This window comes from Tasmannia lanceolata, unplaced genomic scaffold (genome assembly GCF_043159265.1).
Source record: "Tasmannia lanceolata isolate RefF3 unplaced genomic scaffold, GAP_Taslan_0.1 ptg000054l, whole genome shotgun sequence".
NCBI classification, from domain to species: Eukaryota; Viridiplantae; Streptophyta; class Magnoliopsida; order Canellales; family Winteraceae; genus Tasmannia; species Tasmannia lanceolata.
This window is the reverse complement of record NW_027518731.1, coordinates 3,199,954-3,227,936: the sequence shown is the minus strand read 5'-3', so window position 1 is coordinate 3,227,936 and position 27,983 is coordinate 3,199,954. Positions and strand designations below refer to the sequence as shown.

At 37.5% G+C, this 27,983-nt stretch overlaps 3 protein-coding genes across 4 annotated transcripts; 1 reads left to right on the top strand and 2 right to left on the bottom strand.

Annotated features, from left to right (window-relative positions):
* Positions 1-73: 73 nt before the first annotated feature.
* LOC143864698 (large ribosomal subunit protein uL6m-like) lies at positions 74-7,219 on the top strand. Its single transcript, XM_077375467.1, has 2 exons — positions 74-231; positions 6,644-7,219. The coding sequence occupies exon 2, from the start codon at positions 6,681-6,683 to the stop codon at positions 6,987-6,989; it is 309 nt and encodes a 102-aa protein (XP_077231582.1). The 5' UTR covers positions 74-231; positions 6,644-6,680; the 3' UTR covers positions 6,990-7,219.
* A 982-nt stretch (positions 7,220-8,201) lies between these two features.
* On the bottom strand, positions 8,202-15,638 carry LOC143864813 (Got1/Sft2-like vescicle transport protein family). Of its 2 annotated transcripts, XM_077375658.1 has the most exons (7): positions 15,200-15,638; positions 14,206-14,259; positions 13,279-13,352; positions 12,538-12,655; positions 12,374-12,432; positions 9,671-9,788; positions 8,202-8,533 (listed from the first exon to the last, which is right to left on the bottom strand). In XM_077375658.1, exons 1-6 carry the CDS (start codon positions 15,335-15,337, stop codon positions 9,710-9,712), a joined length of 522 nt encoding a protein of 173 aa, XP_077231773.1. In that variant the 5' UTR covers positions 15,338-15,638; the 3' UTR covers positions 8,202-8,533; positions 9,671-9,709. The 2 variants fall into 2 exon arrangements, with proteins under 2 accessions (XP_077231773.1, XP_077231772.1); XM_077375657.1 differs by lacking the exon at positions 8,202-8,533 and having other exon boundaries at positions 9,578-9,788; positions 15,200-15,637.
* A 1,734-nt stretch (positions 15,639-17,372) lies between these two features.
* Positions 17,373-22,089, bottom strand: LOC143864739 (Peroxidase superfamily protein). The gene is made up of 4 exons (XM_077375533.1): positions 21,674-22,089; positions 20,363-20,551; positions 19,075-19,237; positions 17,373-17,955 (listed from the first exon to the last, which is right to left on the bottom strand). Exons 1-4 carry the CDS (start codon positions 21,890-21,892, stop codon positions 17,558-17,560), a joined length of 969 nt encoding a protein of 322 aa, XP_077231648.1. The 5' UTR covers positions 21,893-22,089; the 3' UTR covers positions 17,373-17,557.
* Positions 22,090-27,983: the final 5,894 nt, after the last annotated feature.

Genomic DNA, 27,983 nt, shown 5'->3' with positions numbered 1-27,983 from the left:
GCCTAAAATTAAAGGAAAATGATCTACTTGCCCTTTTTGTTACTCGATACACCCCCCCTCTAGTCTAAAAGAGTAGTCATAACTCATAAATAGTTAAATACAGTAGCGCGGGCTGTCACAGGGGAAAAAAGAAGAGCGTGAATATCTCACTTCCCAAACTAAAACCCTAATACAAACGGATCTCTGTTCGCTTCATCTCTATCTCGTTCTCTCTATTCACAGACAATCAACGTATATTTCTTTACCTTTCTTTTTTAATCTTTCTAGTAATAGTATTTTATAAAAGAAGCTTGTCGCTTCGAAACCTGTTCGATCAAATGCCTGACCGTTATCTCTTTTTTTAAGTTTTGTGATTTAAGTGTTAGGAACTTCTTTGAAACGTGAATAGGAAAGATGGGTGGGAGCAATAAACATTAATGAATGACTGAGTAAAACGGTGGTGGGATCAATAAACACCACCGTTTTATGGCTTCACAACTCTTCCTTTCAACATTCACATTCACATTTTATAATTTAGTAGCTGAAAAGAGAAGAAAAAATAATCTGCAAATGAATGCCATACATTATCTCTTCATGATCTCACGGCTAAGTGAATCTGTTGTATTTTAGGTTTAGTTGAAGGCATACTAGTGTTCCATAATATTGGGGCTTTTTCATTGGTTCCATGGGATGGATTTGTTTGTTTTGAAACCCAATGATAATCTAAAGTAGGTTAGAGTTCATGCTGTTTTTTTTTTTCCATCTCTTCTCCACTTCTGTTGCAGATCTACGGTCTATGCAGAGAGAAAGTGATGGGTATGTGATGGAATGGATCTTTCTTGTTGTATGGTGTATTCGAGAGGAATTCATCACAATGAGATGACTTGATCAAATTGTTCACAATTTTATCCCTATATGGCTAGTCTCCTAAGATTATTCTCTATTCTTCTGAGTTCTGACCATAGTTTCAAAACTCCCCCACGTCATAGTTGACTCTCCCGAGTCCACTCCCTTTTACCTTGGCCGTGTTCGTGTCCCGAGTATGTGTTTTTCCCTACAAAGTGAATCAAAACTCTTCTGAATCGTCTCTTTATTCAATATACCATATCACCATTTGAAAAAAAAAAAAAAAAAAAAAAAAACTCCTCTGAATCTCCCGAGTTATAAGCATGTCAACTGAGTAACCAGCTGCGTCAACCGAGCACTCGACCACGTTGTGCTGAGTCGACTAGGATTTGCTTTGCCCGCATTATAACCTGTCCTCTAACAGCAATTGTTTTCATGTCTCTTGTATCTCTTCTTATTTTTCAGTCAGCTTATTTCAATTCACGAGCCGAGCTTTTATTTTTTGTACGCATCGTTTGTAGAAAATAAGAAATTTCATTTTGATGAAGATGCAGTGGAATTCCTTTGTCTCGGTAATTTCACAAAGCCCATGCATGGTCCAAGAAAATCTCTTTGAGAAATATCTGTTCTTATGCCAAGCACTTTTAAGTTGTCTTTTAAAAGAAAAGGAAGCAATAAAGAAATATCTGTTTTTTTTTAGTCCTTGCCAGTCATCTTAATTGAGACTTAATTGAAGCTGCTAACTTTATAATATGTGAGTTAACTTCAAACTTTGCTACATGTACGGTATAATTGGAAGCATGCATGGAAGAGTATACATTATCACACCCACTTGTACATTTTTTTCATAATTCCACTGTAAAACCTCACAAATATATATAAGACATAGGTAAGATTAGTTTTAATATTCCATACTTTGGTGATTTTACCTTGACCTGTCTTGTGCATGAGACCAAAGGTGCATCTAGGATCTCTCCTAGTATGATGGCCTATCTGATTTTGTTGGCCGGCATCCATTGGTGGACTTGCCTCCCGAATGGTCAAATCATCATTTTGTTCTATATTCTTTGTCGGTTGGACATATTTTTTATATGTGCTAGGAGCTCTTTTTGTTTTGGGGATCCTTGTAGATAGCATCTCCTAAACTTTCATCTGATCACTATCCCATCTTTTGAGTTTTCTATAGGCTTGTGGGGCTCAATTCTTTTTCTCTTTGAGTTGGTGTGGCTTGAGAAGCCGAAGATGACTACTTATATATTGAAGTAGTGGTGGTTATCTGTGGTAGTCCATGGAAGGGCTGACCAGAGATTAGCGAGGAAGATCCTGTTTATCAAAAGGAAGCCCAGGGAATGAGACAAGGAGCAATCCCAGGTCTTTGATAGCAGAAAGAGGGAGATTTTGGACAAAATTTTGGTGCTAGACGAAAGAGGACTCTTTGTTGTCTCATTCTAATTTCCTTGAAAGGCAGGTGTCAAAGAGAAGATCAATAGATTGGGTATTGGTGCAAACCCGGAGGTTCGCGGGTAATTTCGGAGAACTTAGGAGCTTAATGAATTATCATCCAAGTTAAAGTAGCAACAATGTGCAAGGATGAAGTTGTTAAAGGGGACAAAGGCCTGCAAGTGAAATGGGGTTGGGCCTGTAGCTCAATGGTTGAGGCTTCGTATCACAACCTAGAGGTCTCAATTTCGATCCGAGCTTTCCTACCAAATAAAAAAAGATGAAGTTGTTGAAGGTAGGGGATAAAAATTTAATTTCTGTTAATATCATTGTGAATGTTAGAAGGAGCTGCAACCAGATTCACAATTGGCACATGATGTGTATCTATTGAAGGCAATAGAAAGAATAGATAATCAAGAAATATTAAGATCAAGAAAGAGAGGTCATAGGGGTAGAGAAGAGGAGTGGTTTACTAACCCAACTGGAAAAGGTGAAGGAGGAAATGTAAAAAAGAAGTGAAAAGAGAAATGAGACTAGAAGGAAAGAGATATGACAAGTGTGGAAAACTGAGAAATACCTTCTTAACAAGGATCGAACACGATGTACAGCAAAACCTTCAAGAAATGATGCAAAGAACACAATCACACAAGAAACACAAGATTTACATGGTTCGGCAATGTGCCTACGTTCGTAGGAGAAGATTTTCACTATTTGTCTAGGTTTACAAATTCTCTTCTTCTTGGCCAAGAAAACGCAAAGAAAACCTAGCTACCCATAACCTTAACATGTGGCTTATATATATATATATATATATATATATATATATATATATCAATGCCACTACATAAAGAATATTACCGAAGTACCCTTTAGCGGAAATTCGAAAATTAAAATTTCCTTCCGGGGCGCTGCCCCTGCACCCCAACTCACGTGTGCGTTGCGCACATTAGTCCGTCAGGGTCCTATATAATGCCAAGATACGAGACATTTGCACAATAAGAAGAAAGAGGGGAGATGGATAAAATGATGCAAGAGATGAGAAAATTAAGAGTTTAGGGGTAGAAACTGACCCGATATGAAGCATCACTTGACCCGATATGAAGCATCACTTGAGAAAAGCTAATATATCTACACAAGAGAGAAAAAACTTCCAATTTTTTTCATTCCGTCATTGCATAGCATTAAAGAAAAGTGTCATGAGGCTAAAAGAACCCCTAAAAGAGAACTAGAAAGTCCTAAAACCCTAAAAAAAACTTTACATTTTTGGAGTAAAATACCCTCAAATGACCATTTCGAAAAAAAAATCCTCTAATGACTTTAAAGACTCCATTTAAAATTTTCGTAGTACATGTGTGGGCCCTATTTAAAACACTCAAAGAACTTGAGTGATTTTGATGGGGAAAGGCTTTACTAATCCCTCTATGACTTAAAAAGACTTAAGTAATAATCTAAAAACTAAACAAAACTATTTGAACATTAACGATGGGCCCCATCTTCTTGAATCTTTAATTGTCCATGGCATATTGAATGATCCCCCATTATCCCCTCCTCTTGAAAATATTTGACCCCGTCGAATATAATAATTGGTATGATGGGTGGGAGTTTGTTGAATTTGATCCTCGCACAATCTGCAAATGGTTGGCCTTTCTAGTGGAGTAAGTATTTCGAACGCACTAGAATTTCTAACGCACAAGAAGCTTTGGGCAATTGTATTGTCGGTTTGAATTAATGTGATCACAATCATTGTTTTGAAAATCTTACGATTTACGGTTCAATTTACGATTCGATTTACGATTCTTAGGCAAAACGATTTGAATCCCATGATGAATCTTAATTTGTATGAATCTTACGATTTTTTATTGAATCTTACGATTCGATCGTAAATCGTACGATTCATACGATTTATGCGATTTATCCAAATTAAGTTTTGTACAAAAGAAAATATGTCTTTCTTTCAAAAGACCTCATTTCCTTTCTACATTACAAGAAGCCTTTGAAATCCCTCTCATTAGAAGAAAGAAGACAGAGGAGGATTAGGACATCGAACAAATCGAACCAATCGAGCAGAGAACATTTGTTGAGGGCATTACTCACATCGAGGTGGGAGTCGACGTGGGAGACTACCATAATAAGGACAACATCGATTCCCGTCTTTTATGATTGATATTTCTCATTTGATGTTTGAGACTTTGAGAATTGATATGATCATGTGTCTTTTTATAAAGATTATTAACCAAGATTCATGGTTTTGGATGAGACTTAGATGATTAGTATGTGTCAAGTTTGTCAGCAAACAATTTGTATTACGATATTGAATGCTTATCATGGTAGTTTCTGTTTGAATTAATGAATTTGGATGAAAAATGAATAATTGGCTATTTTTATTCTTTAATTTATTTATAATTTTTTATTATACATATTTTTTTATATTTTGGAATGAATCTTACGAATTACGATACGATTTACAATCCGATACAATTCGACCCCAATTACGATTTACGATTCGATTCCGATTTTCAAAACATTGATCACAATATCCACCTTTGATGTATTCTTTTTAACGTGCTAGCTTAGGCGGGAAGAAACTTGGTTCCTCTGCTTTCTTAAGTTTGTGGACTTCTGCTTGCATCCTTGAGTAAGTAGTAAAAATTCGGCAGGGTCCAAATACTGTGATGAGTATGATCGGTGACTGTTGCCGTGATATGAAGCTTCTGCCAACTATGCCAAACCATTCGCCTCTTCCATGCGTGTTGAATAACATTTGTTACCCTTTTGATCCTCATATAATGTTCATGGACCATCGTATTCTGAAAGATGATGTCTGCTTTCTGAATCCTTAAGTTAAGTGACGTACTATTGAAATTTCTGTTTGATAAAGATTACAATTGCTTTCTGAATCCTTAAGTGATGTACTATCGAAATTTCTGTTTGATAAAGAGTACAGGTCTAGTCTACTGCTTGATGTCGAACACTTTCCCTTCACTATCAGTCTTTACACACGAGCCTGGACCTGGATGGCCGAAGTAACTTGTCTCTTGTGCACTTGTTTGGCTAGGTAGATTCGCCAAGTTTTCTTGATCTTTAGGCTAGCGGATAATTTTATCGCACGAGTTGTGGCTTTCTTGCCTTTTTCCTGTCAAATCATTATTGCTCGTAGTATTGTACGTTCCTCAAAAGTCTTGGGAGAGAACTTTATAAAAAATGATCCCTCATATCAATCCAACGAATGACAAGTGGTTTTCCCATTATGCTTTGTTCATTGTTAACCATCAATCTAAGGCATGCCGGCGAAAGTTATCTCGGTGATGTAAATTATTTGTTTATCCCCCCGGATTATGCTACCATAAATACGACTTCAATGCTTCTACCCAATCAAGGCATTCCCATTTGGTAACTTCATTGAATCTTGGTATATATCTAATCCTTATAATTGGATATCTATATCTGAAGACAAGTCAATTTTTCTTAGCTTTTTATTTTCCCATAATGGTGGAATTTTTGTGGAACCCTCCAACTTTGTACAAAAAGTTGATGTTTAAAAGTTCAAGATAGCCATGGAAGTGAATGTGAATGACTGGGCTTTCCACTGTGGAAGAAACAGGGGATTAGGCAAAGTCACCTGCTCAAGAAGCAACTGTAGTGTTATACTGTCTCTTGCTCTATAAATAGAACAGGATTGTAAAACCATTGAATGGAAGAGATGCAATCAATCACAAAATCACACCATAAATTGTTGGATTTTTCTGTATGATATTTAGAGCATTATTTACATATATAAGATGGATGAGTCTGATGTGATGTAATTGGGCATACTGTAACATATTCTTAATGTTACATTGTTACTTGACAGTCTAATGTAGTGATGAACGTGCACATCCATATTCCATACTGACTGGACACCCTGGTAGAAGTTGATATTAGAATGTTTACTGCAATTCCGTTCATCTCCCTTTCATAAGATATAACTAATTCCAAAAAAAAAAAAAGATATAACTAATTCCATTCATCTCCATTTAGAAAAATATATAACTAATTTCAAAACTTTGTAACTTCTAGCTGTTTCCTATCTGAACGATTCACGATTTGTGTATATGCTTCCTAAAAGATGATACAAGTTGAGTCGTGAATTGTTTACTTCCAGATTTAAATGGATTGTTGGATTTGAATAATAATTTGTAGGATTTTAAAAATAGTTACACTTGGTTCTTTTGTCCATAATCTATTTTGTTGCAAAGTAGTCAGTCTTGTTTAACCATTCAGGGAAAAAAAAAGTAGTCAGCCTTATTTAGTTTATTTTCCTTTTCCATTGTCCATGCTCCTTTCTTTCTCTGTCCTCTTGTTCTTTTTCTTGTCATTACATTTCTGTCATTCTTTGCAGGGACTACTACTGCCAGTGATTTGTTCGGAAACTTAACATGGAAGCAAAATATTTTCGTTTTCTTAAGATTGTAGGAGTTGGGTTCAAAGCGAGAGCTGAAGCAGAAGGCCGCTTGTTGTTTCTGAAATTGGGTTACAGTCATGAGGTAGAACTGACGGTCCCACCAGCCGTCCGGGTGTTTTGTTTCAAACCCAATGTAGTTTGTTGTACTGGCATTGATAAGCAGAGGGTTCATCAGTTCGCCGCAGCTGTTCGTAGTTGCAAGCCTCCTGAAGTTTACAAAGGTAAGGGTATAATGTATATCGACGAAGTCATAAAGAAAAAACAAGGGAAGAAATCCAAATAATAGCTGGTAGGAATGAAAAGCAGAGCCTCAAAGGCAACACTAAAGAAGCTTGGAGTGTGCAGAAACCAAATGCCCCTGGCTAGCCCAAAGTAGTGTGATATCTGCACTGGTAACCTTTCTTTTGTAACTTGAAACTTGTTCAATCATTTGAGGCTGTTCAATGTTGTTATTTTTCGCTTTAAGCAATACTCTTTTCTATTGGATAAATCATTAACAAAACCGGTTTCTGATATCGACATGCAAGATTAAAGTTGTGGATGGTGTTGGGTTTTTCTTCTTTTATGTTGATGATGAGAATGTAGGTTGAAGAATCGTTACCATCCAAGAAAGAGTGAGAACATTTGATTTTGCCTGAGATTCCCAAGTGACCAAGTCGATTGGAATTCAATGCTTTTTCTCATGCGGTGGGGGAGAGCGTATCCGTTGTTGGTCCTTCTATATAGGTTTGAAGGGGAAAAGTTATGTGAAAAATCAGTTTTTAGGCCATCTTGTGGTTATTTCGGGAGAAGAACGATGGGAACTTCAAAGCTTCCTGGTGTGATCATCTGTAGAATTAAATCTTTTTTCTTTCAATGGCTGATCTCTCATTTGGGCATGTTGGTCTCTCTGCGGTTGTGATTTTTGGAGAAAAATGGTACAATCAACTGCATTTAGGCCCTGTTTGGTTTGGATTTTTGATAATTGCATAATTTGAGTCCAATAATCAGTGTTGGACTCAAATCGATTCTCAAAATCCAAAACAAACATGGCCATATATTCTCAAATCAGTTGTAATTTGAACAATGGGAGGACAAAAGGGCTCTCTTAAAAGCAATAAAAATTGGTTTCGGCCACCTTTACGGTCCGATGTAACATTCCCAGCATTACTTAACATTCCCAGCATGCTCAGAGAGCATCTTCTTGCTGTGGTTTTGGCAAAAACCTTACCGTCTCATTTTTACGGGCCGCATCGAACTTGTATCACAATTCCCTTTTGAGTGAATCCACTGTAGGAGTTTTCTAGAAAAGTTTGGGAAAGAAAAAACTATTTTCAGAATTTCCTGCTCTCGTTTGAAAAAGTAGTTTAGAAACCCAAAAAAACGTTAAAGACACAATTTTCTGCTACACGTAATTTTCCGGCAATCCAAACAGGTCAGAGTGGAGATAACATCTGACTTATTACTTTGCTGGAAAGTGTGAAATCAAATGATCAGCTGTATTAGATGATAAAGCTGCACTCCCCAAAGAAGATTTGATTGGTACAATGTCAACCCCCTATACTCACAACCTCAAGACTGATCCAACTACGTCTGGGTCACAATCAATTCTGAGGTCTCACATGGGAACATGTATATGCAACCGAGACCAATGATCTTGTAGAGCATAGTATAAGGTGACCCAACATAGTCTTGCTCCCATGCCGAACGGACATCCCATGAATCAGATAATAAATAACTACACAGTTAACAGTTTAGCTTTTGTTGGTGAAACAATAAAATAAGCTTGATGCATCAAGTACCCAAGATCAAGGTGTCCTCAGCGGCATTCCACCCGAGAGGGGGTCGCTGGTCGGATCAACAAACAAGATCAGATTGGCATGTCAAAAGCGGGGCCCGGAGAATTTTGCTTAGGAAAGAGTTTAACAATTGTCTTTATATCACTTCCTAATAGAGGTATTCTAAACTGACGGGGGCCCTTGTAGAAATGGCGTGAAAGGGCACCCCCATTGGCTGCAAGGACGGTTCTGCATTTATAATGGATGCATGTCAATGCCTATTAAGTGCAGAACCATCACTTGCAGCCAATGAGGGCGCCCTTTCACCCCATTTCTGCAAGGGCAGGGCACCCTTCAGTTTAGAATAACTCAAGTGGAGGTATTCTAAACTGAAGGGGGCCCTTGTAGAAATGGGGTGAAAGGGCGCCCCCATTGGCTGCAAGTTCTGCATTTATAATGGATGCAAGTCAATGCCTATTAACTGCAGAACCGTCACTTGCAGCAATGAGGGCGCCCTTTCACCCCATTTCTGCAAGGGCACCCTTCAGTTTAGAATAACTCAAGTAGAGGTATTCTAAACTGAAGGGGGCCCTTGTAGAAATGGGGTGAAAGGGCGCCCCCATTAGCTGCAAGTTCTGCATTTATAATGGACGCAAGTCAATGCCTATTAAGTACAGAACCGTCACTTGCAGCCAATGAGGTCGCCCTTTCACCCCATTTCTGCAAGGGCACCCTTCAGTTTAGAAAAACTCAAGTAGAGGTATTCTAAACTGAAGGGGGCCCTTGTAGAAATGGGGTGAAAGGGCGCCCCCATTGGCTGCAAGTTCTGCATTTATAATGGATGCAAGTCAATGCCTATTAATTGCAGAACCGTCACTTGCAGCCAATGAGGGCGCCCTTTCACCCCATTTCTGCAAGGGCACCCTTCAGTTTAGAATAACTCTAGTAAATATCATCACCAACAACAAAGTCAATAACAGATGTTGAAATGCTATTGAAGTTATCAACCACGGAAAATTTCAGTTTACTACAAACCTCTAACAAGCAATTTTGAGTGTTGACAAAATTAAGGTGAGAGGGACTAATCCTCAAGGGCAATGGTGGAAACAAGATAAGAGATACCATAGTAGCATTTATAGAAGAATATCAGAGTAGCATGAAACCAAAATTCGTCACATCAGCGATACCCATTGCCATTGGAACTTACATCGATAGATCTGAGACATTTTTCCACTGGAAAGCAACCTTAGAAATCAGTGTCGAAGCAAGCCACCATTGCTTTTGAAACCATGGACCTTGCAAAGGGAATGTAGCTCAAACTATACCTGTAAAAATTCCAGCAGAAAATACACATATTACCGCATGTTCAAAATGAAAGAAAAGATATGGAATTCCCATATCTTTCAACAGCGAGTGTTTTGAGCCGAGGGTCATCTGCAATGGCGACAGTGAGTGCTTTGATTTTGAAATTTGAATTTAAAATCATGAAAGCAGGCTTCAAGTTTTAATTCATTTATCTCTATGGGTGTGGAGGAACTACACTCATGGTAGGTTCCGTGAGCCTGGGTGTTCCCTTAGTGCGCTAGAAAGGGGAAAGTTCAAAGAAGACATCATATCATTATCATTGAGAAGGTGAACCCCTAAGAAAATGTGTAATGTCTCATCATCTTAGTTTCTGAACTCTAATGAATAAGGTTAGACCTTGGCTGAGTTGACTCGAGTTGTCTCTACAACTCAGTGTTGACTTGACTCAGATATGAGAAACAACAAAAGCTAAATCAAGGATAAGTAACACTCAGTTGAAAACTCAAGCCTCCAAGAATGGAGGCGAGTCCCAAGTTTCTAGACCTTGCTTGACATAATCTCAAAATGCGCCACTCGTTTTACACGATTTATGCATATTGAAATTGAGTCCAAAATCACCAGACAATTGAATTAGAATCAAAACAAGTTGCAGAACTGGTAATTCAATTTTTTTTACCATGTACTGGAAATTCAAATTAAACTTTAAAAGAATTTTTAAAAATCTATGCAATGTGTTGGATCTCAATAACAGGGTTCGAGCATGAACACACAAGAAGCTCAACAAGCCAACACATCTATAGAAATATTTAAACATTTAAAATAGTATTTCATTACCACCATCTTCTGCCAGTGACGTCTTCTCTGTTTGGAAAGAGACAAATACGAAATTAAGCTTCCAAGACTCCTACCTTTGAGAGAGTAAAGACATGAGGGGATAACTCTTTGGAGAGATATCATGAGAGGCCAACCGCTATTCCAAGGAGGAATTAGATTCAGACTGCTTGGCGACATAATCAAATTTTGGTACGATACTTGGTGTGGTCAGAGGGCTCTTAAGGTTGAATTTCCAGACCTATTCTTGGGAGCTTCAATTCGCAAGTGCTCAATCAAGGACTCCTGAGAGAGAACGGTAGACGTATCTAAACGATTAATTCCTGTAGGAGCCTCTTTTATAGAGAAATCACTAGGGTTGCCGCTTTGATGACTGTGCTCGAGGCGACTTTTATTAGGTGTTTTAGAAGCGATCAGAGAGTTTGGACCTGGAATACCAATGGCGCTTTCTCTTTTCATTCTTTCTATCTGCCAGTGACATCTTCCTAGCCAGTCCACAGACCTTGGAGAATTCAAGCCCTGCCTAGAGTTCGTGCCTTCGCGTGGATAGATTACCTCAAAAAAAATCCTTACGGCTGACCATATCTGTGCTGAGACAACCGCTTTGATGTATGTGCTCGATGCGATTTTTAGTAGGAATTTTGGGAGCGATACATGGCGTCTTCTTTTTTCATCTTACTACCATTATCTCTTGCCCGTGACGTCTTGCTCTCTAGTCATCCTTGCCGGCCCACAGAGTTTGTGCCTTCGTATGACCGGCTTACCTTAAAAAATCTGTACATTGGATCATCTCTATAGTTGCAGGATGATCACAGTTGACCATTGCAACCTATGTGCTTCTAGGCGGGCAAGATCGTAGATCATTCATTCATTTATTGCGGTTACCTAACACTATTTGAGCCTTTGTTCTTCAGCTTTTTGGCATTGAGTGGGTATTCCCAGATCACATCAATAAATTCTTTGAGTGGCCTTATGCCCTGTAGCCGACAAGGAGGCGAACAATTTGGAAGGAAAGGAACAAAATAATCACATCTTCAAAGGGAAAGCCAAAAACATTCACAGTCCGAGTCAACAAATCTTCCCCATGATCTTGCTTTGGGCTGGCAGCCTATTTGAATTTCATGGGTATTGTTCGGCTTAGCAGGATTCCACTGGTAAAATTGGCCCCGAAATGGACTCTTCCACCTCATGCGTGTTAAGCTTGATTTTGATGGGTCTAGTCTAGGAAATCTAGGAATATCAGGGGTTGGGGGCCTCCTGCGTGAATCAGAAGGTGTGACTAAGGGGGCCTACTCAGACCCATTGGGCACATCGAATGCTACTAAGTACTAATGTGGGAGTGCATGCTTTTCTAAATGACATTTGGCTGGTAGAAGAGGCTATTACCGCATACAATAATTAACTAAAATTTAGGAAAATTTTAGAAAAATAATGGGAAGACAAAAAGGAAAAGAAAAAAGTTGCACAATTTCCAAGTTCTTTAATGGCATGTCAGTGGACCATGACTATTACCATGGGAACACCCAATCAAATGATGACTACAAAGTTGCAAACATGATGCATTTTAAAGTTCCTAACATATAAAAACCTAATAGATTGGGAAAATGAAAAAAAAAAAAAAAAAACATTATATTGGAAAAGTTTCATGAGTATTGCGCAATATAAATAAATCCAACATGAAGAATACGAATGCAATCAAATAATAGAAAAAAAAGGAAAAAGAAAGCTGATAATCAAGCAAATGAACCCAGCAAACATCTGAAGTATATCTTACCAAACAAGAGCACCGAACTCTAAGATGATTGCCAGAAGTGTTAAGAGCTTGTTATGAACCTGTTTGAGAGGGAAGATATGAAATAATAATTAAGAAGTTGTCCAAGAATATTTACTGGTATGACTCATAACAGGAATTAAAAGAAAACCTGCCATGTTACTTACATAAAGAGCACAGAATAGTGCAATTATAAGGCTTGCGATGTATATAGCGGTTGCATAAATGCGCACAGGATCAAGCATCATTGTTACTTGTCGTTTGGGGCCTATGAGGAAAGCCGTGCTGTCATACAAAAGACTCCAACTTTAGCATCTGAAAAGCAAAAACAAACCACAAGTCACAGGGACAGAAAGCACACCGACAAGAGGAAAGAATTAAAAATAGGGACTCTTCAAGTAATGATTGAGTTAGTTGAAAGTTGAAACTAAAATAAAATTTTCAACATTTTTCCTTTTTATGAATTATTTTCCACCAAGTTTTCATCTAAAAGCGAATAAAATGTAAACACAAACAAGTACAGTAAAATAAGAAAGAACAACTATTTCCATTTGAAAAAATCATAACTTTTTCAAACAAAAACAAAAATTAACCAATAAAATCCTCACCAAAAGTAAAGATGATGCCAACACTAAAGAAAAGGCTGTATAGTTCAATGATTTTGGAGAATTTTTTTTCTCTCTATGGAATTTGTTAAAGTTCAACATAAGTCAAAACCCAAAATAAAAAATAAGAACAGACTTGACGAAACAAAGAAATAAAAAAGAATACATAACCTATCTACAGCTAGTAACACCCATATCCAACGAGAATTTTCTTGTTTATTAGAAGGGATGGATCAGTATAGCAAATAACATTCATCATGATACAACCCAAAAACTGGTGAAGAAGGCCTAAATGAAACAAACCTTCCAAGTGAAAGCAGATTGCCAAAGGTAAATGTTATCCCAAACTTGATGGGGTTGAAGAAAACAAGCATCGACTGCCACAAAATAAAAATAAAAACATTAATCAGTCACATTAGTGTTTGAGATAAAACTTCCAATCTTCAATAGAAATATTGTATAACCCTATCACACAATCCCTTTTAACTATGTCAGGAAATTGCCTAAATCTGCAATATAAAATCCACTTATTGATATAATTTTACAAGAATTTTCTTATTTTGTCAATCAATGAGATGCAAGAAGTCACAATAGTCCAAGTCGATGGCAGTTGATTCTGCACAATGGGATCTGCATCAGCGTGATACCAAGCAGACTTGGAATTTGGTCAAAAATTCAATATAGTTTGACAAGTTTGAAAATTTTATGTTGTGTCTTTTGAATTTCCAAGTACTAGTTGAATTTTACTAATACAATTATAGGATTTTTTCAAGTACTCAATCATGTTTTAAGTATTCTGTTGAGTTCTTGGAGCACTTAAAAGAGTTTTTTTCAGAATTTATGGAAATCGAGTTATCATAACTTGACCGTAAGTGCTGATCAGGTTGAATAGACTCAAAATCAGTTTTCCAAGCAATTGATCAAATTTTTGAACAGGGTAAAAAACTAACTCAACACAGCTAACAGAAGAAATCAACGCAAAAATTCACATGAAAAGAAAAATGAACTTAATAGAAATACATCTTACAGGACTTATTCTAAGAAATCCTTACAGATGGTGTGAGTTCCAGCTCAATATAACTATATTAGCAGTTTGATCACTGACTATCTGAATAGTTTCTCACTAAATGCATGGAAAATTTGCAATCTCCATATTTCAAATCAAATCCAATATATAAAGTACGAAATAAATAAAAGGAAACTATATAAATAAGCAATGGCTGGAGTTACCAGGAGTGTGCAAGCTAAACCAGCAGCCAGGCACGTGGCAAAACCATATAGTCTCTGATTAAAGAAGAAATAAAAGATCAATTTGAGAAAGAACCTTAGATATTTAGAAGCAACTATGAATATTAAAGAGAAAATAATGGGAACCTCCACAGTTCAGAACAAATTGATGGAAATTACTTCAAATATTTTCACTCGATCAAGATAGCCCTAATTATTTCTTTTAAAGAAAACTCTGGAATCTAAACAGTTACAAGTCCTTGTAAAGCTCAACTCAAATAATCCATATTGACTAATGTATAGAAATTCAACATTAACTTAGCGATCTCAACGAAAACATTAATCAGATTATCCTACATCTTAACAAGATACAGTAAGTTTCATAGATAAGCACAAAGAAATGTAGAAAAGACATAATTCAGCAGAAAGCAGAGGCATTTGCAGAGAAACCTAACAAATTGATCAACTGAACACGATCTCTAACCATATTTTTTTTCTTTTCCTTTTTTTCTTCTCAAAGATACAGAAAATCCCCATATTCGCACAAAGAGTTAAGAACAGCAGTAATTCAAAGGAAAGTCTAGGACTTAAAAAAAGAAGAAGATATAAAAGACACGATAAAAAAATCTGGCCGAGCTCAACAGAGAAACCAGCAGACCAACATCCAATTGGGAAAATGTATGTAGCTGATCTAAGAAAGTCAGAAACAAAGAGACATAAAAAATTGATTAATTTAAAGAAAGATGCAGAATTTACAAGGAAACCCTAGATTTTAATAAAGTTAGAGCAAATCCTCTCGTATCTAACGGAAAGACACACGCGATCTTAAAAACTCCAAATAAATAAATAAATTCGAGAAAATGAAGGAAAGAAAATCCAAGATATAAGCAAAGATATCATCAAAGACAGATTCAATTGAAAACCCTAGACGAATGTTAGGAAAGAAGTCAGGTGAATATGATGAGATGCCAAAAAAGTAAGTGGAGAGATTTTTGACCTGCTTGGTGTTCAAGGTGCATTGGCGATTGAAATCTTCGAAGAAAGACGATGTGTTTTCCTCTGAAACTTCCTCTTCTTCCACCTCTATTCCCACTAGCATCTTCATCTTTTCCATTGCTTGATTCACCTTCTCCATCTGGAAAAAAAATAAAATATAAATTCGATTCGATCTGCACCAAGGGAAAATCGATTCTGTGGAATTTGGGGATTATGCTTCGATCTTTCAAATTTGGCGATCTAGGGCTTTTGTTTTAGGAGATTTAAAAAGAAAGCACAGAGAGCGGAATGCTTCAGGAGGGCGCTACATATTTGATAGTGGCCCCACCATGTGGTTGATCTGAACCGTCCAGCTGGATATCCATGGTCTACAATCAACGAGAGGAGGGGCCCACACTGTAGATGGATGTGCCTCACTGTATTACGATAAGGTCACGTCTCCTGCCACTGATTATAACTTGATAGCTTTATGAGTGGAGAAGAAGAACTAATTTTGTGGGATCCACCATGGATTGATCTCAGGTGAAGAAAATGCTTTGGTCGGACAATCCTATCCATCCACTGTGTGGACCCCCTTGTTTCAATAGTGACACTCTCTACTGTATACTTGTTAAAAGTTGTTAGAATTCCCAAAGAACCATCAGCAGCTGCTTTGAGTTTGTTTCGAATATTGGGATACGATAGTGACTTCAAAACTGATTATTGAACTCAAAATTACATTTAATAAAGCATTTTGGGCATATTTGGCTACGAATGTTAGCTCACCCAACGGTGCGGAGAGGGTGAGAAAAGGCCGGAAAAACCAAGGAACCAAAAACTCCACACAAAATATGATATATTTTTCCCTGATTTTTAGCCACTCCACCCTCTCTATTAATGATGTACTCTCAACTCTCTCCTTACTTTTCACTCTATCACGGTTGGGCCCTTCAAGTGACAAATGTGCTTTTTTGTCGTGGAGACCAAAAAAATCCAAGAATGGCGAGCCCATTTCTTCTAGGGGATTGATAAATCGACCCCCATATATTTTGAATCCACCTTTCTCTCTCCTGTTTCTCTCTTTAACCCAGAGGAGAGAGAAAAACACATAGGGGGTCGATTTATCATTGCCCTTCTTTTATGAGAATTTATATGGTGGACGGACATGCAGCTCAAATATACAGTGGAGCCCATATTATTTGGGTGATCGAAACCATTCATTTGTTGGGCCTCAGATGCAGATAGGGTTTTCATAGAAAATCTTCTCCATAGGATGATTCTAGCCCTATGATTTGTACGTCACCCAAATAATGTGGGCCCAGCTCATATTTTTTATACCCCATGTAGCAGCTCTTCACCTAAATACCTTGTTTTCCACTAAAAATCTTGCTGGAAAGATGTATTCAATGTGATGAACCTATATTCATAAACATAGTGAAAAACTAAAATAAAGAGGGCAAAATCATACAAATTTAAGGAAATTGAGGATAATGAAAGAGCAGAGTATAAGGAGTGAGTTTCATTCCTCTAAATTAGTGGTTGAGATGAAAGTGGAGAGAATTTTTCCATTATCCTAAACTTATCTCATACAAAACAAAACAAAACAATGTAAGGAGTGAGTTGTTCTTATTTTTTTCTCGTTGAATTTCTTTTCTTGCATCAACTCACATCCAAGAAACTTCAAAAAATCAAACATCATCCAAAAAAGGCAAAAGAGAAGAAAGAAAAAAAATGAAGAAAAAGGGTGAAATCAACAAAAAGAAACAAATATCAATAAATTAAATAGGAATACGCAAATAAATCTGATTGAACAGACCTATGCATGAGAAAACACCCCAGTTCGCTCCACCAGATTATCTACCACACATTTCACTGCTCTAGAAGAACCGGAATGAGAGGCATTGACGGCTAGATCTTTGAATTTTTTATGAACAGACCTTGTTGATAAGATGTCCATTTGGGAAGGAAACCAGCATCATGTGGGTTGTCTCATGATTGTCACTAGATTAATAATATTAATGTTAATTAAAACTATATGATTGGATAATCAAAGAACCTTGATCAATAAGACTTCTTTAGGGGCCCACTAAAAGAAGGTAACACATTAATTTTTGATGAATTATGTTCACGAATAGCGCGTGCGGTTTTCTTTTAATCTTAATGTTAAGATTATATGTGAATCACGTATTTAGAGGTATCCAAAGAGTTCCTTTAACTTGAACTACACAAATATATATATACAGTACATAGACAACCTTGTAATACATTCTTTCCTATATTTAATCCAAATATGCTTGATCCTTCATCACTTAAGACAAGCTAAAAAAAACATAAAACACAATCAAAATTTTAACCCTATTACTAATAGAGAGAGCCTACATCAATTGATTTTATGACAATTTTGTCTCACTTCTCCTCCAGCACCTTCCTTCACATCAAGCTGACCCATCTTCACCATCGCCTGCGTGAAATCTAAAAAAAACATGGCCGTGTTCATTCCATAATTATTCACAAACCTTCTGGTTCTCAGGTCGGTATATAAGGTTTGATCCGAGGTTAAGAGCACGGATGCTGACTGTATCGCATTGTAATATGCATTATCAAACTCGGTTCTCGTCCCATCGAAACTCACCTCTGCATTGTCACCCGCACTACATGTTTTGGCCAACGCCCTCGCGAAGTCGGAATCCAAACTCGGATCGACGTTGTTTGTAGAGTCGAAGTTTTTCAGGCGGTTCTTGAACGATGCACACCTCGCCACACCCAATGTGTGTGCCCCTACAACATAAGAACACAATCATCAAGCAAACCAAATCCGATTGCCACACTTATTGGGCCATTGGGCCTTGACAACTAAGCCCAAGCGCATTTCGTAGCCCAACCTGGCTTACCCTAATATTCGTGCAAAACTTATTGTGAAACAACCAATTACTCTAAAAGCTTAAGCTATTAGAGTTGATGTTATTTAATCATTTGAACTTCAACACTCCCCACCCTCACGTGTGGGCCTCTTTGGGTTGTCCTTACATGTGGATTTTTAATATCAAAGAGTAGTTAGGTTTCAAACTCAGGACCTCCCGTGAGGCAATAGCTCTAGAAGCATAAGCTGTTAGAGTTGGTGGTATTTGATCATTTGTACTTCAACACTTCTGGTGTTAGGCAAGAAGAAGAAAATCCCTGCCATTGACACACACACAAAAAAGAAAAAGAAAGGAAAAAAAAAATTCCTAAATATTTTTTAGAAAGAATTTTAAGCTTTTAACATCTCCAAGGTTATAGGCCTCCTTAAATACCCCTAAAATTATTTGCATATAGTATTTGATGCAGGCAGTCTTATTTTCATATATTCTCATAATCAAATAACGGTTATGATACTCTTCTACCCATCGTAGTTAATGGCTTCTAAAGTAGCCCTCGTCTGATATTATTAACTTAAAATATTCTTATTTGCAAATAACGACTGATTATTGTGCTATCCAAAGAGGCCCTAACTTACCAATCAAAAACTCATATTATTATAAACTTAATTTCGATTAAAATCTTTATTTCATAACGATATTGGTATACATTAAATGTATCTATAAAGAGATATAGATACTTCATAATCATAATTAAACTGTATTAAGAATTAGCAAATATCAGCCCATTGGGCCTTCTCTTCTAAGGCTGAGGCCCAATCTATATTTTGGTGGGCATATTATGCCTGATCAAAGACTAGTGAGCCCAAAACCCATCCTTTTTGTTTATGTCAGGTTGGGCTTGCCTATCAAGAGGTGTGTTATATGTGTATGTAAATGAAAGGACTTAACTTTGCTCATTCTATAATTAAGACTTCTCTTAAATAACTTAGTCACAACTTTAATTAAACTATAAATCATATAAATTCTTTATATTTACCAGATAAGGCCACCAATTCTTGAGCACTGAAACCATGCTGACCAAACATCCTGATGAGGGTTGAGCTATTGAAGATGGGTGCAGGTAATTTAAATGTGTCTTCTATTTTGGACCTTCTCCCATCCTTTCTTCCTTTGGGTATGTCATACAAGGGACCATGTGTCTGAAAAATAAAAATGAAGAACATTTAGAAGAAAAAGAAGAAATTAAAGAAGACTTCTACAGTGGAAATTGTAGAAACCAATGAAAAATAAATAAATCTGTGAATGGTACTCAAAAAAGGGTTTAGTAAGTATCAGGTCCCCAAAATCTATAATCAGTTTGGAATGTGCAAGGTCTAGATGTAGTGAACGGGGAGACGTAATTACAAAGGAAAAAATAATCATCTTTGTTATAATAGTCACAAAAATTATTTGACTGAATAAAATAGTATATATAATACATTATTTTCTAGCTTCAATAAGAACAAATATTGAAGTTGCATTAGCACTTATTGCAAACCAATAAAAGCCCATTTGTAGGGGTATCAACGGACTCAGGTGGTCCGACAACTCCACAGGGTCCACACTTTGTTGGACGGGGCTTAGGCACAATGAATAGATCATTTGGATTAGATTTCGATGCCTATTCAAGGTCCGAATTTGTCTCAGATCGGACCCAGACATAGTTAGAGAATCCGTGTCCAAAATCTGATTGGAGGTAGCTAATGTTAGAAAGTACTACCCTTCATATTCTAGATGCTTGTATGCATCTCAGATTAATTCCTTTGTTTACAAGAATTATTTTACTTATTTACAAGTTTAGATTAGTTGCATAGACTAATCTAAACTTATTTACAAGTTTAGATTAGTCTAATAAGGGTCTTATTAGACTAAATAAATTGCATAGATAAAAACTAATAATGGACAAGAAATTAAGGCAAAAAGTTATAGATCCAACTAAAAAAACTAATATTGGACAAAACATTTGAAAATTTTCCTCCTGAAACTCTATTTGTGTGCAGACATTGAAAGTAGGATCCGAAGAACACTCCGAATAGGTTCTGACTAAGGGATCTGAACAGATCCTGACACACAGACATAGGTGGATTCGAGATCACGCACCTCACTACAACAAAACTGGGCTTTCCCTACTGACTTCAGTTATGTCTTTAAGGAAAAGTTTACTTTTTCCCTACGGATTTTAAATTCATATGGAAATACACTATATCCCTATCGGTGTCAATTTATCAGCTGGTAAAGCTTATACATCTATAATTGAAGTAAATAAAAAGAAATTATATTCTTACCCAAAGAACTGCATCCCTGGCCGCCATTGCAACAATATCGGCACATGAAACGACACCGGGGCATTGATCCTCAAGTCTTGCCTTGGCTTGGTCAATGATCTCATAACCACGTAAGCTTAGATTCGCAGGCGAGTCCTTCTCAGCTTTGTTACCCTTTGTTGTATCAATGAGGACTGATCCATCACATCCCTACCACCAAGAAAAATTAAAATTCTAAGATAAAATAAAAGATTAAACGGCTTTTTGTATGCGGGTAAATTTTATCTTGGACTCTTCTCATGGAAAATGAGTTTTTAGTGCCTGGCTAACTTATTTTCCATTTATTCTTATAATTGAGAATTTGCTCTGTAATTTAGGAAAATTGCAACCATGATAAAACTTCAAATATTGTTGTCACACAAGGTAGGAGAAAAACTGAATTTTTGGTTTTTTTTATAATTAAGCGAATATTTTATTTCAAAAATTAAATTAGGGAAATGATTTTAGCACTCCACTACTTTGATAGGTCACGAAAGCTTCTTGTCTTTTAGTGTTGAAAGAGTTGTCAAGAGGTTATTTACAATTCCCAAGAAGTCCTGACAATGGCAAATAGAAACAAAAAAACATGCTACCTTCGCGACCTATAAAAACGGTGGAGTGCTAAAATCATTTCCCTTAAAATTAATGTAGCCCAACAAGAAGGAAAAAGGGAAAAAAAATCACGATTGTGTCTATGATACTTTCATCAAATTTCTTCTGATGAGATTTTGCTACATAAACTGATGAAAATATCATAAGCACAACAACAAAAATTATATATAATTATAAGAAATGATAGTGAAAAGAGAGAAATTATACGGTGTAAGGGCTTACAACAATAAGGCCTTTGTACGGTGGAAGTACGACCCTTGACATTTGATCCAACAGCTCCTCAAAAAGCTCAAAAAGTGAGCTGCTGTTGGATCAAATATCAAGGGCGGTACCCCTACCGTATTGTTGTAAGCCCTTAGACCATATAAAATCTCATGAAAAGAAAAGGCTGGTATATATGCCTTTGTATATAAGTTCCATGCCAATTTGGATTAGTACTGGTACAAAATAAAGAAAATCCATGAAGAGAAAACATTAAAAGGCGAGAAAAGATTTGGACAATTAAAGAAAACAATGACTAGAAATGATTAAATAGTAACAGGTTAGGGGCCGGGGGAAAAAGAAAATAGAGTATTACATACAATTTGCTTTAATTTTGATAATTATAAAAGAAAATTCCATAAAACTTAAAAAGAAAAGGCAATTAGATATAAATTACTTGCATTTGGAAGTTGTAATTACCTCAACAAAGCAGTCATGGAAGTGCATCCTCAGAAGCGGCCCGGCAAGAGTCGGATCATCATGCAAGGCACTATGAACTGTATCCCTCACTATTACTTCCACGAAGGGGCACCTTAAGGCGTAATAATCTATACTTAGCGCATCTACACTAAATCTAGCGCTAAAAATAATGAAATTTATTAGCAAAATCAGCTCGAGAAAATAAGAAACAGCCATCATTTTTAAGGTTAGAGGTGATTTTAGCCACTAAGGATCAAAGGCACAACAAAAACAGAAAATTTGAAGACTGCAAAGGAAGCTAATAATATAGCACTCAAGAATATGTAATGGGGATTATTACATAAACCTAGCAAAGGAACTAGAAGAGAATATGGAAGAGTTAGAATTGGTAGATGATGAAGGGGAAGCGTGAAGAATGTATATATAACTGCAACAAGAATGCATTTGATGTAGAAAGTTCACCCCACAAAGAAGGGAATCCAAATAAAGTAATGGTGATGGACGGCACTAGGAACAAATTTTTTTTAAAAATGATATAACTGTCAATGCAGAGGAAAAGGTTTTGAAAGTGCATGTCATTTTTCTTGTACCTAAAACCTGTAATAAATTTGATCATATTTTAGTGCTACAAGCAGATTGCACGTGAAAATACATGCAATAAATAGGGAAGTGGTATATTCTTCACTTTACTTCTCCAGGCCAACCCCGCCTAGGGTACTTATGAGTTATGACTACTCTACACTACAACGGGTGGCCCGGGGAAGAAAAGGAGGACTAATATACCATTTCCATCAGGGATTTGCTAGGGAATTTCACAGAAAGCCATTTGACGGCTCACTTTTTCAGGAGAGAAGAACCACCTCCGATGAATTAAATGAATAAGACAAAATCTGCTAAAAGTGGATGCTCTCTCCTGCAAAAGTGAGCCGTGAAATGGCTTCCCTTGAAATTGCCTAGCAAATCCCTTTCCCTATATATACCATAAATATTCAATCTATTCTTGCACTATAAATTTTTAGTTTAAGGATTTTATGAAAGATATTTCAATGAATAATGGATGGATTTTTAGTGGTTAAATCCGTCCCACATAAAGTCATTAAGATTAAACTATCACGACATCCAGGTCATGTGTTCGATTAAAGCTTAATAAAAGAATAGCGACAATAAATATATACCAAAAAATTCAACTTAAACAGTAATACAAGTATTAGAAAAAACCCAAATTGTAATTCAACTTGATTTTGATTTCACTTAAAATTTGATAAAAAAAAGAGAGTTTGGTGGACTATGATTGAAAAAAGTCAAAGGAAATGGGGTAATGCAGCTGTTTCCCCTATCCAAACTCGGTAATGCAGCTGTTTCCCATATCCAAACTCTCTCTCTCTCTCTTATCGTTTTCAAGTGGGGGTTCTAAAAGTTGAGTAAACGCGTGAGCTTCCATAAGCTTGTTTGTAAGTGCAGAATACACGTGGAAATTTCTGTGAGATCTATCATATAGAGCTGTATTCTTTGTGTATATGTGGGGGGTGGGGTGGGGGGGGGAGAGAGAGAGAGATTGTTGCGGGCATCAAGCAAGTTCTTGTGGCCGACCAACTTATTTTAGTGGGCTAGAAGATTATTGTGGTACAATAAGCAACCTCAGATTAATTTGTCTTTTGAGGCCCAATTGAATGTAAATTCAACTCATGCCAAAAGAGGCTCACAGATAGAAAATTGTTGTGGTGCAATAAGCAACCCCAGATGGCCAGATTTGTCTTTTGAGACACGATTAAATGTAAATTCAACTGATGCCAAAACAAAATCTTCCCTTTTCAGCCACTCATGCAATGTAGCCTTATTGTATGATATCAGTTGAGAGACTTTGGACCCAATTACTTGTCTCTTGTCATATCAGTGTAAGCATCCACCACTCACAATTACAGTGGATTGCTTCGTTGTCCGCGTGTAACTCATTGAGACCTGGTTTTGTCATCATGGTTGATAATAACTTTATTGAAGAGAGAAAATTTTAAACCAAAAAAATTAATGGGCGGCAACAAAGTTCTCGACACTTGCTACTCCACTATTGCTAGTGCATCATATGAAGGTAGCCATCTGTATTGATGAGATTGTTGGAGAAATGAAGACCTGCCACATGTAGAGTAAATTGAAAGTCTCAAAAATAAAATTCAAGTAAACATGCAATAGCAAAATAGGTTGGCCATGCTTGGTCACTGTTGGGAGTAAAATCGGGTTCCCCAACATTTTGATGCCACATGGCAGGAGGCCCACAAGCACCTAAGCAGGCCAGGCCTCTTCACGACCTCTCGCCGAGTGCCGCCCGTCACTCAGCCCCAAAGAATCCAAAACCACGAGAGCCTGGCCAAGAGGAGAGCCCTCAGTCGACTGGTACCTGACACCCCCCCACCCCCCACCCCCTCTTGCGGTCAACCGGTGCCTGACCACTCACAGCCAACCCCTCCCCCCATGTGGCAGGTCCAAAGGCTGTCATGTTAAAGCCCCCGCAGCCCACGACCAAGGACCGCATGGCACCACGGAACCTGCCGACTCGCCTGTTTGTCACTTCCGAGAACCATACAACACCATTCCAACAACCATCCAGTTCCAACACCCGATCTCCCCAGAGCCGTACAAGGCTTGTCATTCACAAGTCCTCATTTTTGTCAGAAGTCGTACGGTCCTATCTATCACCGACTCCTGACCCATTAGTATCAGCCATGGTTTTGGATTTCAGTCAACACCGTAACTGAAATTGCAAACACCCGAAACGGTACCAGATTTCGGCCGAAATTTCGTTCTTTTATAATTTCAATCGAAAATTTGAGAAACCCAGCCCAAAAAACTCTAACCTTTTATTTATATAGCAATTTCCCCGAAATTCGGTATTAAATAAAAGATTATTTTTTAATGGAGTATCCGATTTCGGCCGAAATGCATACAGAATTCGAAATTTCAACCATGCTATCAGTGGCTGCCTGTCTCTTGATATGTCACATCACAAACCTGACATCCCCGAAAACCGTACTTGCCCAGTGCCATCCTGCATATCTACTATCCCACAGAAACATGTTGTTCTCACATTACACCCACGAGACATGGAGCCCCTGCCAATAAAAGGGAACCCTCCACTCTATTCTAGAGGCAATGCGCAATTACCCTTTCACCCTCATATGCGTTTATCCTATTCGAACCATTGAGTCCCTCACTATCCACCACCTTGGTATTCAGCTGTCATTTTGTTGCCTCATGTCTGACTTGAGTGTCGAAGAGTTCCCAAACTGGGTGTCCCTACCGTTTGTCTATGAGCGCAGGTCAAGGGTCAAGACAACCTCCCTTCCATCCCCATCTAGGCAGAAGGCGAGACCCAGATACACAGTGATCATTCGTACACACAGTCAGATATGAGCCGCAACAGTCACCATGAAAAATTATTCCATATTGGAATATTTGTGGGACCAGTTGTAAGAGATGGGGGAGATGGAGAGACTTAAGAGGGTGGGAGCGAAGGGAGCATGAAGGGCTCCTAAAAATAGGAAAACATTAAACCAATTCTAAATAGGTATTTTTTTCTTTTTTCTTTTTTTTTGAAATGACAGAATTTTGTTAATGGAAAGAAACGATCTCACAACCAGGGAGGTCGAGAGAACCCAAAAAAAAACACTAAGAGGACGGTCCACACCGGCTTTACGCCCCTTTTGAGTGCCAGTGTAACAATGACTAACGGGGGATAACATACTTGACGTCAGAAGAATCCAATGGGTTTGATTGCCACGTACACTAGCGCTGGGTGTCCCTGGTGATCAAAAGGGGCGTAAATATCACTTCCCATTTTTTTTATTCTAACTCTACTCCTGTCCACCCAATTCTCAGCCTCTCTCACAAAGTTGGGCCCATAAATATTCCATGGCATATTTTTTCGTGGTTGCTAAACATGGCCTAAATATCTAGGCTATTGCACAACCATGTTAGTCTTATGCTCAATGTTGGGCCAAGTGGGAGAATGTAAGATCTTATGTGTGTAATCATTGAACTAAGATCGACGATCTAGATTGAAAAATGAGATTAAGAGTGAAACTACTGTAGTTACCCATTGACCACAATGATCATTGAAGGGTATAAGGGTAATCAGTACATCTTATAATTTTGATACTTGAATGGTTAATGTAGCACATTTCAACCACATCAGCTAAGTATGGATAGTGTAGTTGGTTAAACATATTAGCCAAATAAAGCTCTATTCAACTCTAGGAGACATTTTCTATAAATATGGTCTCCGCTATCATCTAAGCTAACCAGAGGAGATCTCCCCCACTAAAGATCAGGCAAACCAAAGAGGAAGTAGCATACCCAGCTAGCCTGATCAATCATCGTCATGACCGATCGAGATAAGTTTCTTAATCTTTTCTTTGTATTTGCATGATTAGATCAGATTATAGATTATATTGACAGATCTGAAGTATAGTTTCTATTAGATCTATTGTTGTGATTATGGCTTATTCCAGATGTATGTTCATTGAATACCATGATCCTAGTTTTAACACAAATATCATTTTCATAATATATATAATCTGGACGTGATTCCCACCCTTTCAAGTTTTCTAACTAGCTTTCAACGTTCATTTTCACGTCTATTCATTCCTCAGCTTTCTTAATTCTCAAAATCTTTAAAGCCAGACTGACCGCTTTTAAAAGAGTTCTTTCATCTCCTTTGCAAGACTGACCGCTTTTAAAAGAGTTCTTTCATCTCCTTTGCAATATGTTTGCTTGTCTTTGTTTCTTTCTTTTTTTAATATGGTATGAGAGTTCATAGTTCATGACTTTGATTCCTAAATTAGCATAAACATGGTAAAACTGCAGCGACCATTAGGCATCATTTTTGCTCCCTCACATTATCGGGTCCATTCATCCAACAAACTAACTTAATTCCGGTCCATTGCCGTTGGCCCCACCTTGATGCTAACTCATTGATGTATTAGAGCTTGGTTAGTGAAGAATTTTGGAGATTTTCACTAATTCTTGGATGTCTTGATACTTTACAATAATCTCAAGGTGTGCTTATATAGAGCACTTACATGATAAACATAGAATGGAATTAAGATAATTATAGAAGGAAATAATCCTAATCAAATCTACTTTCCTAATCTCTCTTGCTTGCCTCTTCTAACCACTTGGCTAATTTATTTAGTTGCTTCATTTAGCCAACTTACCCAATCTACCTCTAAGATGATCCAACGGTGAGGTCTTAACCCAATCCAACCGTTGGATCTCACACACATATTCTAGCATGCCCCCTCAAACGTATATGGATTGAAAATCAATATACGTTTGACAATAATAATAAAAAAATCGCAATACAATAGAATTCCCCAAATTACAAATGTAATCAAAATCAACCGATTTGATGCACACTTCCAGAAGTCGATGACGAAGATCCTCTGGTAAAGATTGATGTTGCTGCCAATGATGATTGATGATGGTTGCCAAAGAAGATGCCGCTTGACATTTTGTCACGAAGAGGGCTTAAAAGCCATTAGATCATAGCCTCGATGTGGCTAGAGGATACTCAAGCCTTGGTGGGCAAGTAGATATGGGTCACTATGGACCGATGCCGGAATGGGCAAGAAATGGCCACAATGGGCAAGACAACATGGGTCGGTTTTAGAATACCGATCCTCATGGGAATTCGAAACTACTCTCGGGCACGCACCTCAAACCGAGGCACCTCAACCGAGTACAGCACGCACCCCAAGGGTCCGAGGCATATACCTTAATAGACTGAAGCACCTCAACTGAAATAGTTAGGAAAAAAATGGAAGAAAAAGAAGATAGAGAAGAACGGCAACTAGCGGCTTAAGGACAACAATTAGTGGCAAACATCGAACGAGACCTTGAGAAATTAGATAGTGTGCAAAATGTAGGGGTGTAAGTATCAATAATGGGGTGATAAAATGAAGAGGGGTGCCAATAACAATACCAAGAGATGTGATTCCTCTAAAGCTTGAAAGGGGAAATCTAAAAATGGAAAGATGAGTGCTGATATCAATTCAAGGGTAGATAATTTGTAAAAGGCAAACAATGGAGTGCAAATTCCAACTTCCTCCTTCCACGTGTAAGAAAGCCCTTGGCATTTTGTCGTAATAAAAAAATAACTTGAATGGAAAACAATGAAGCTAAGAGAGTGCAGATACCAGAAGGCTCTTTAAAAGAGAAGGGGGTGTATGGACTAAAAATGAGGGATGATAAATTTTTCACCCCTTTTTTTCTCTTTTGGCAAACAAGTAAAAAACCAACACTTCTCTGCTTCAAAGGC

What these genes read in the sequence shown, in the direction of transcription:
- LOC143864698 (XM_077375467.1), top strand. Translation starts at nt 6,681, where the DNA reads ATGGAAGCAAAATATTTTCGTTTTCTTAAGATTGTAGGAGTTGGGTTC.
- LOC143864739 (XM_077375533.1), bottom strand. Translation starts at nt 21,892, where the DNA reads ATGATGGCTGTTTCTTATTTTCTCGAGCTGATTTTGCTAATAAATTTC. An exon ending in TCCATGACTGCTTTGTTGAG is followed by an intron (nt 20,552 to 21,673) that starts GTAATTACAACT and finishes TCTTGGTGGTAG; the next exon opens with GGATGTGATGGATCAGTCCT. An exon ending in AGAATTGGTGGCCTTATCTG is followed by an intron (nt 17,956 to 19,074) that starts GTAAATATAAAG and finishes CTTATGTTGTAG; the next exon opens with GGGCACACACATTGGGTGTG.
- LOC143864813 (XM_077375658.1), bottom strand. Translation starts at nt 15,337, where the DNA reads ATGGAGAAGGTGAATCAAGCAATGGAAAAGATGAAGATGCTAGTGGGA. An exon ending in GCACCTTGAACACCAAGCAG is followed by an intron (nt 14,260 to 15,199) that starts GTCAAAAATCTC and finishes TTCTTTAATCAG; the next exon opens with AGACTATATGGTTTTGCCAC. An exon ending in AATCTGCTTTCACTTGGAAG is followed by an intron (nt 12,656 to 13,278) that starts GTTTGTTTCATT and finishes TTTGTATGACAG; the next exon opens with CACGGCTTTCCTCATAGGCC.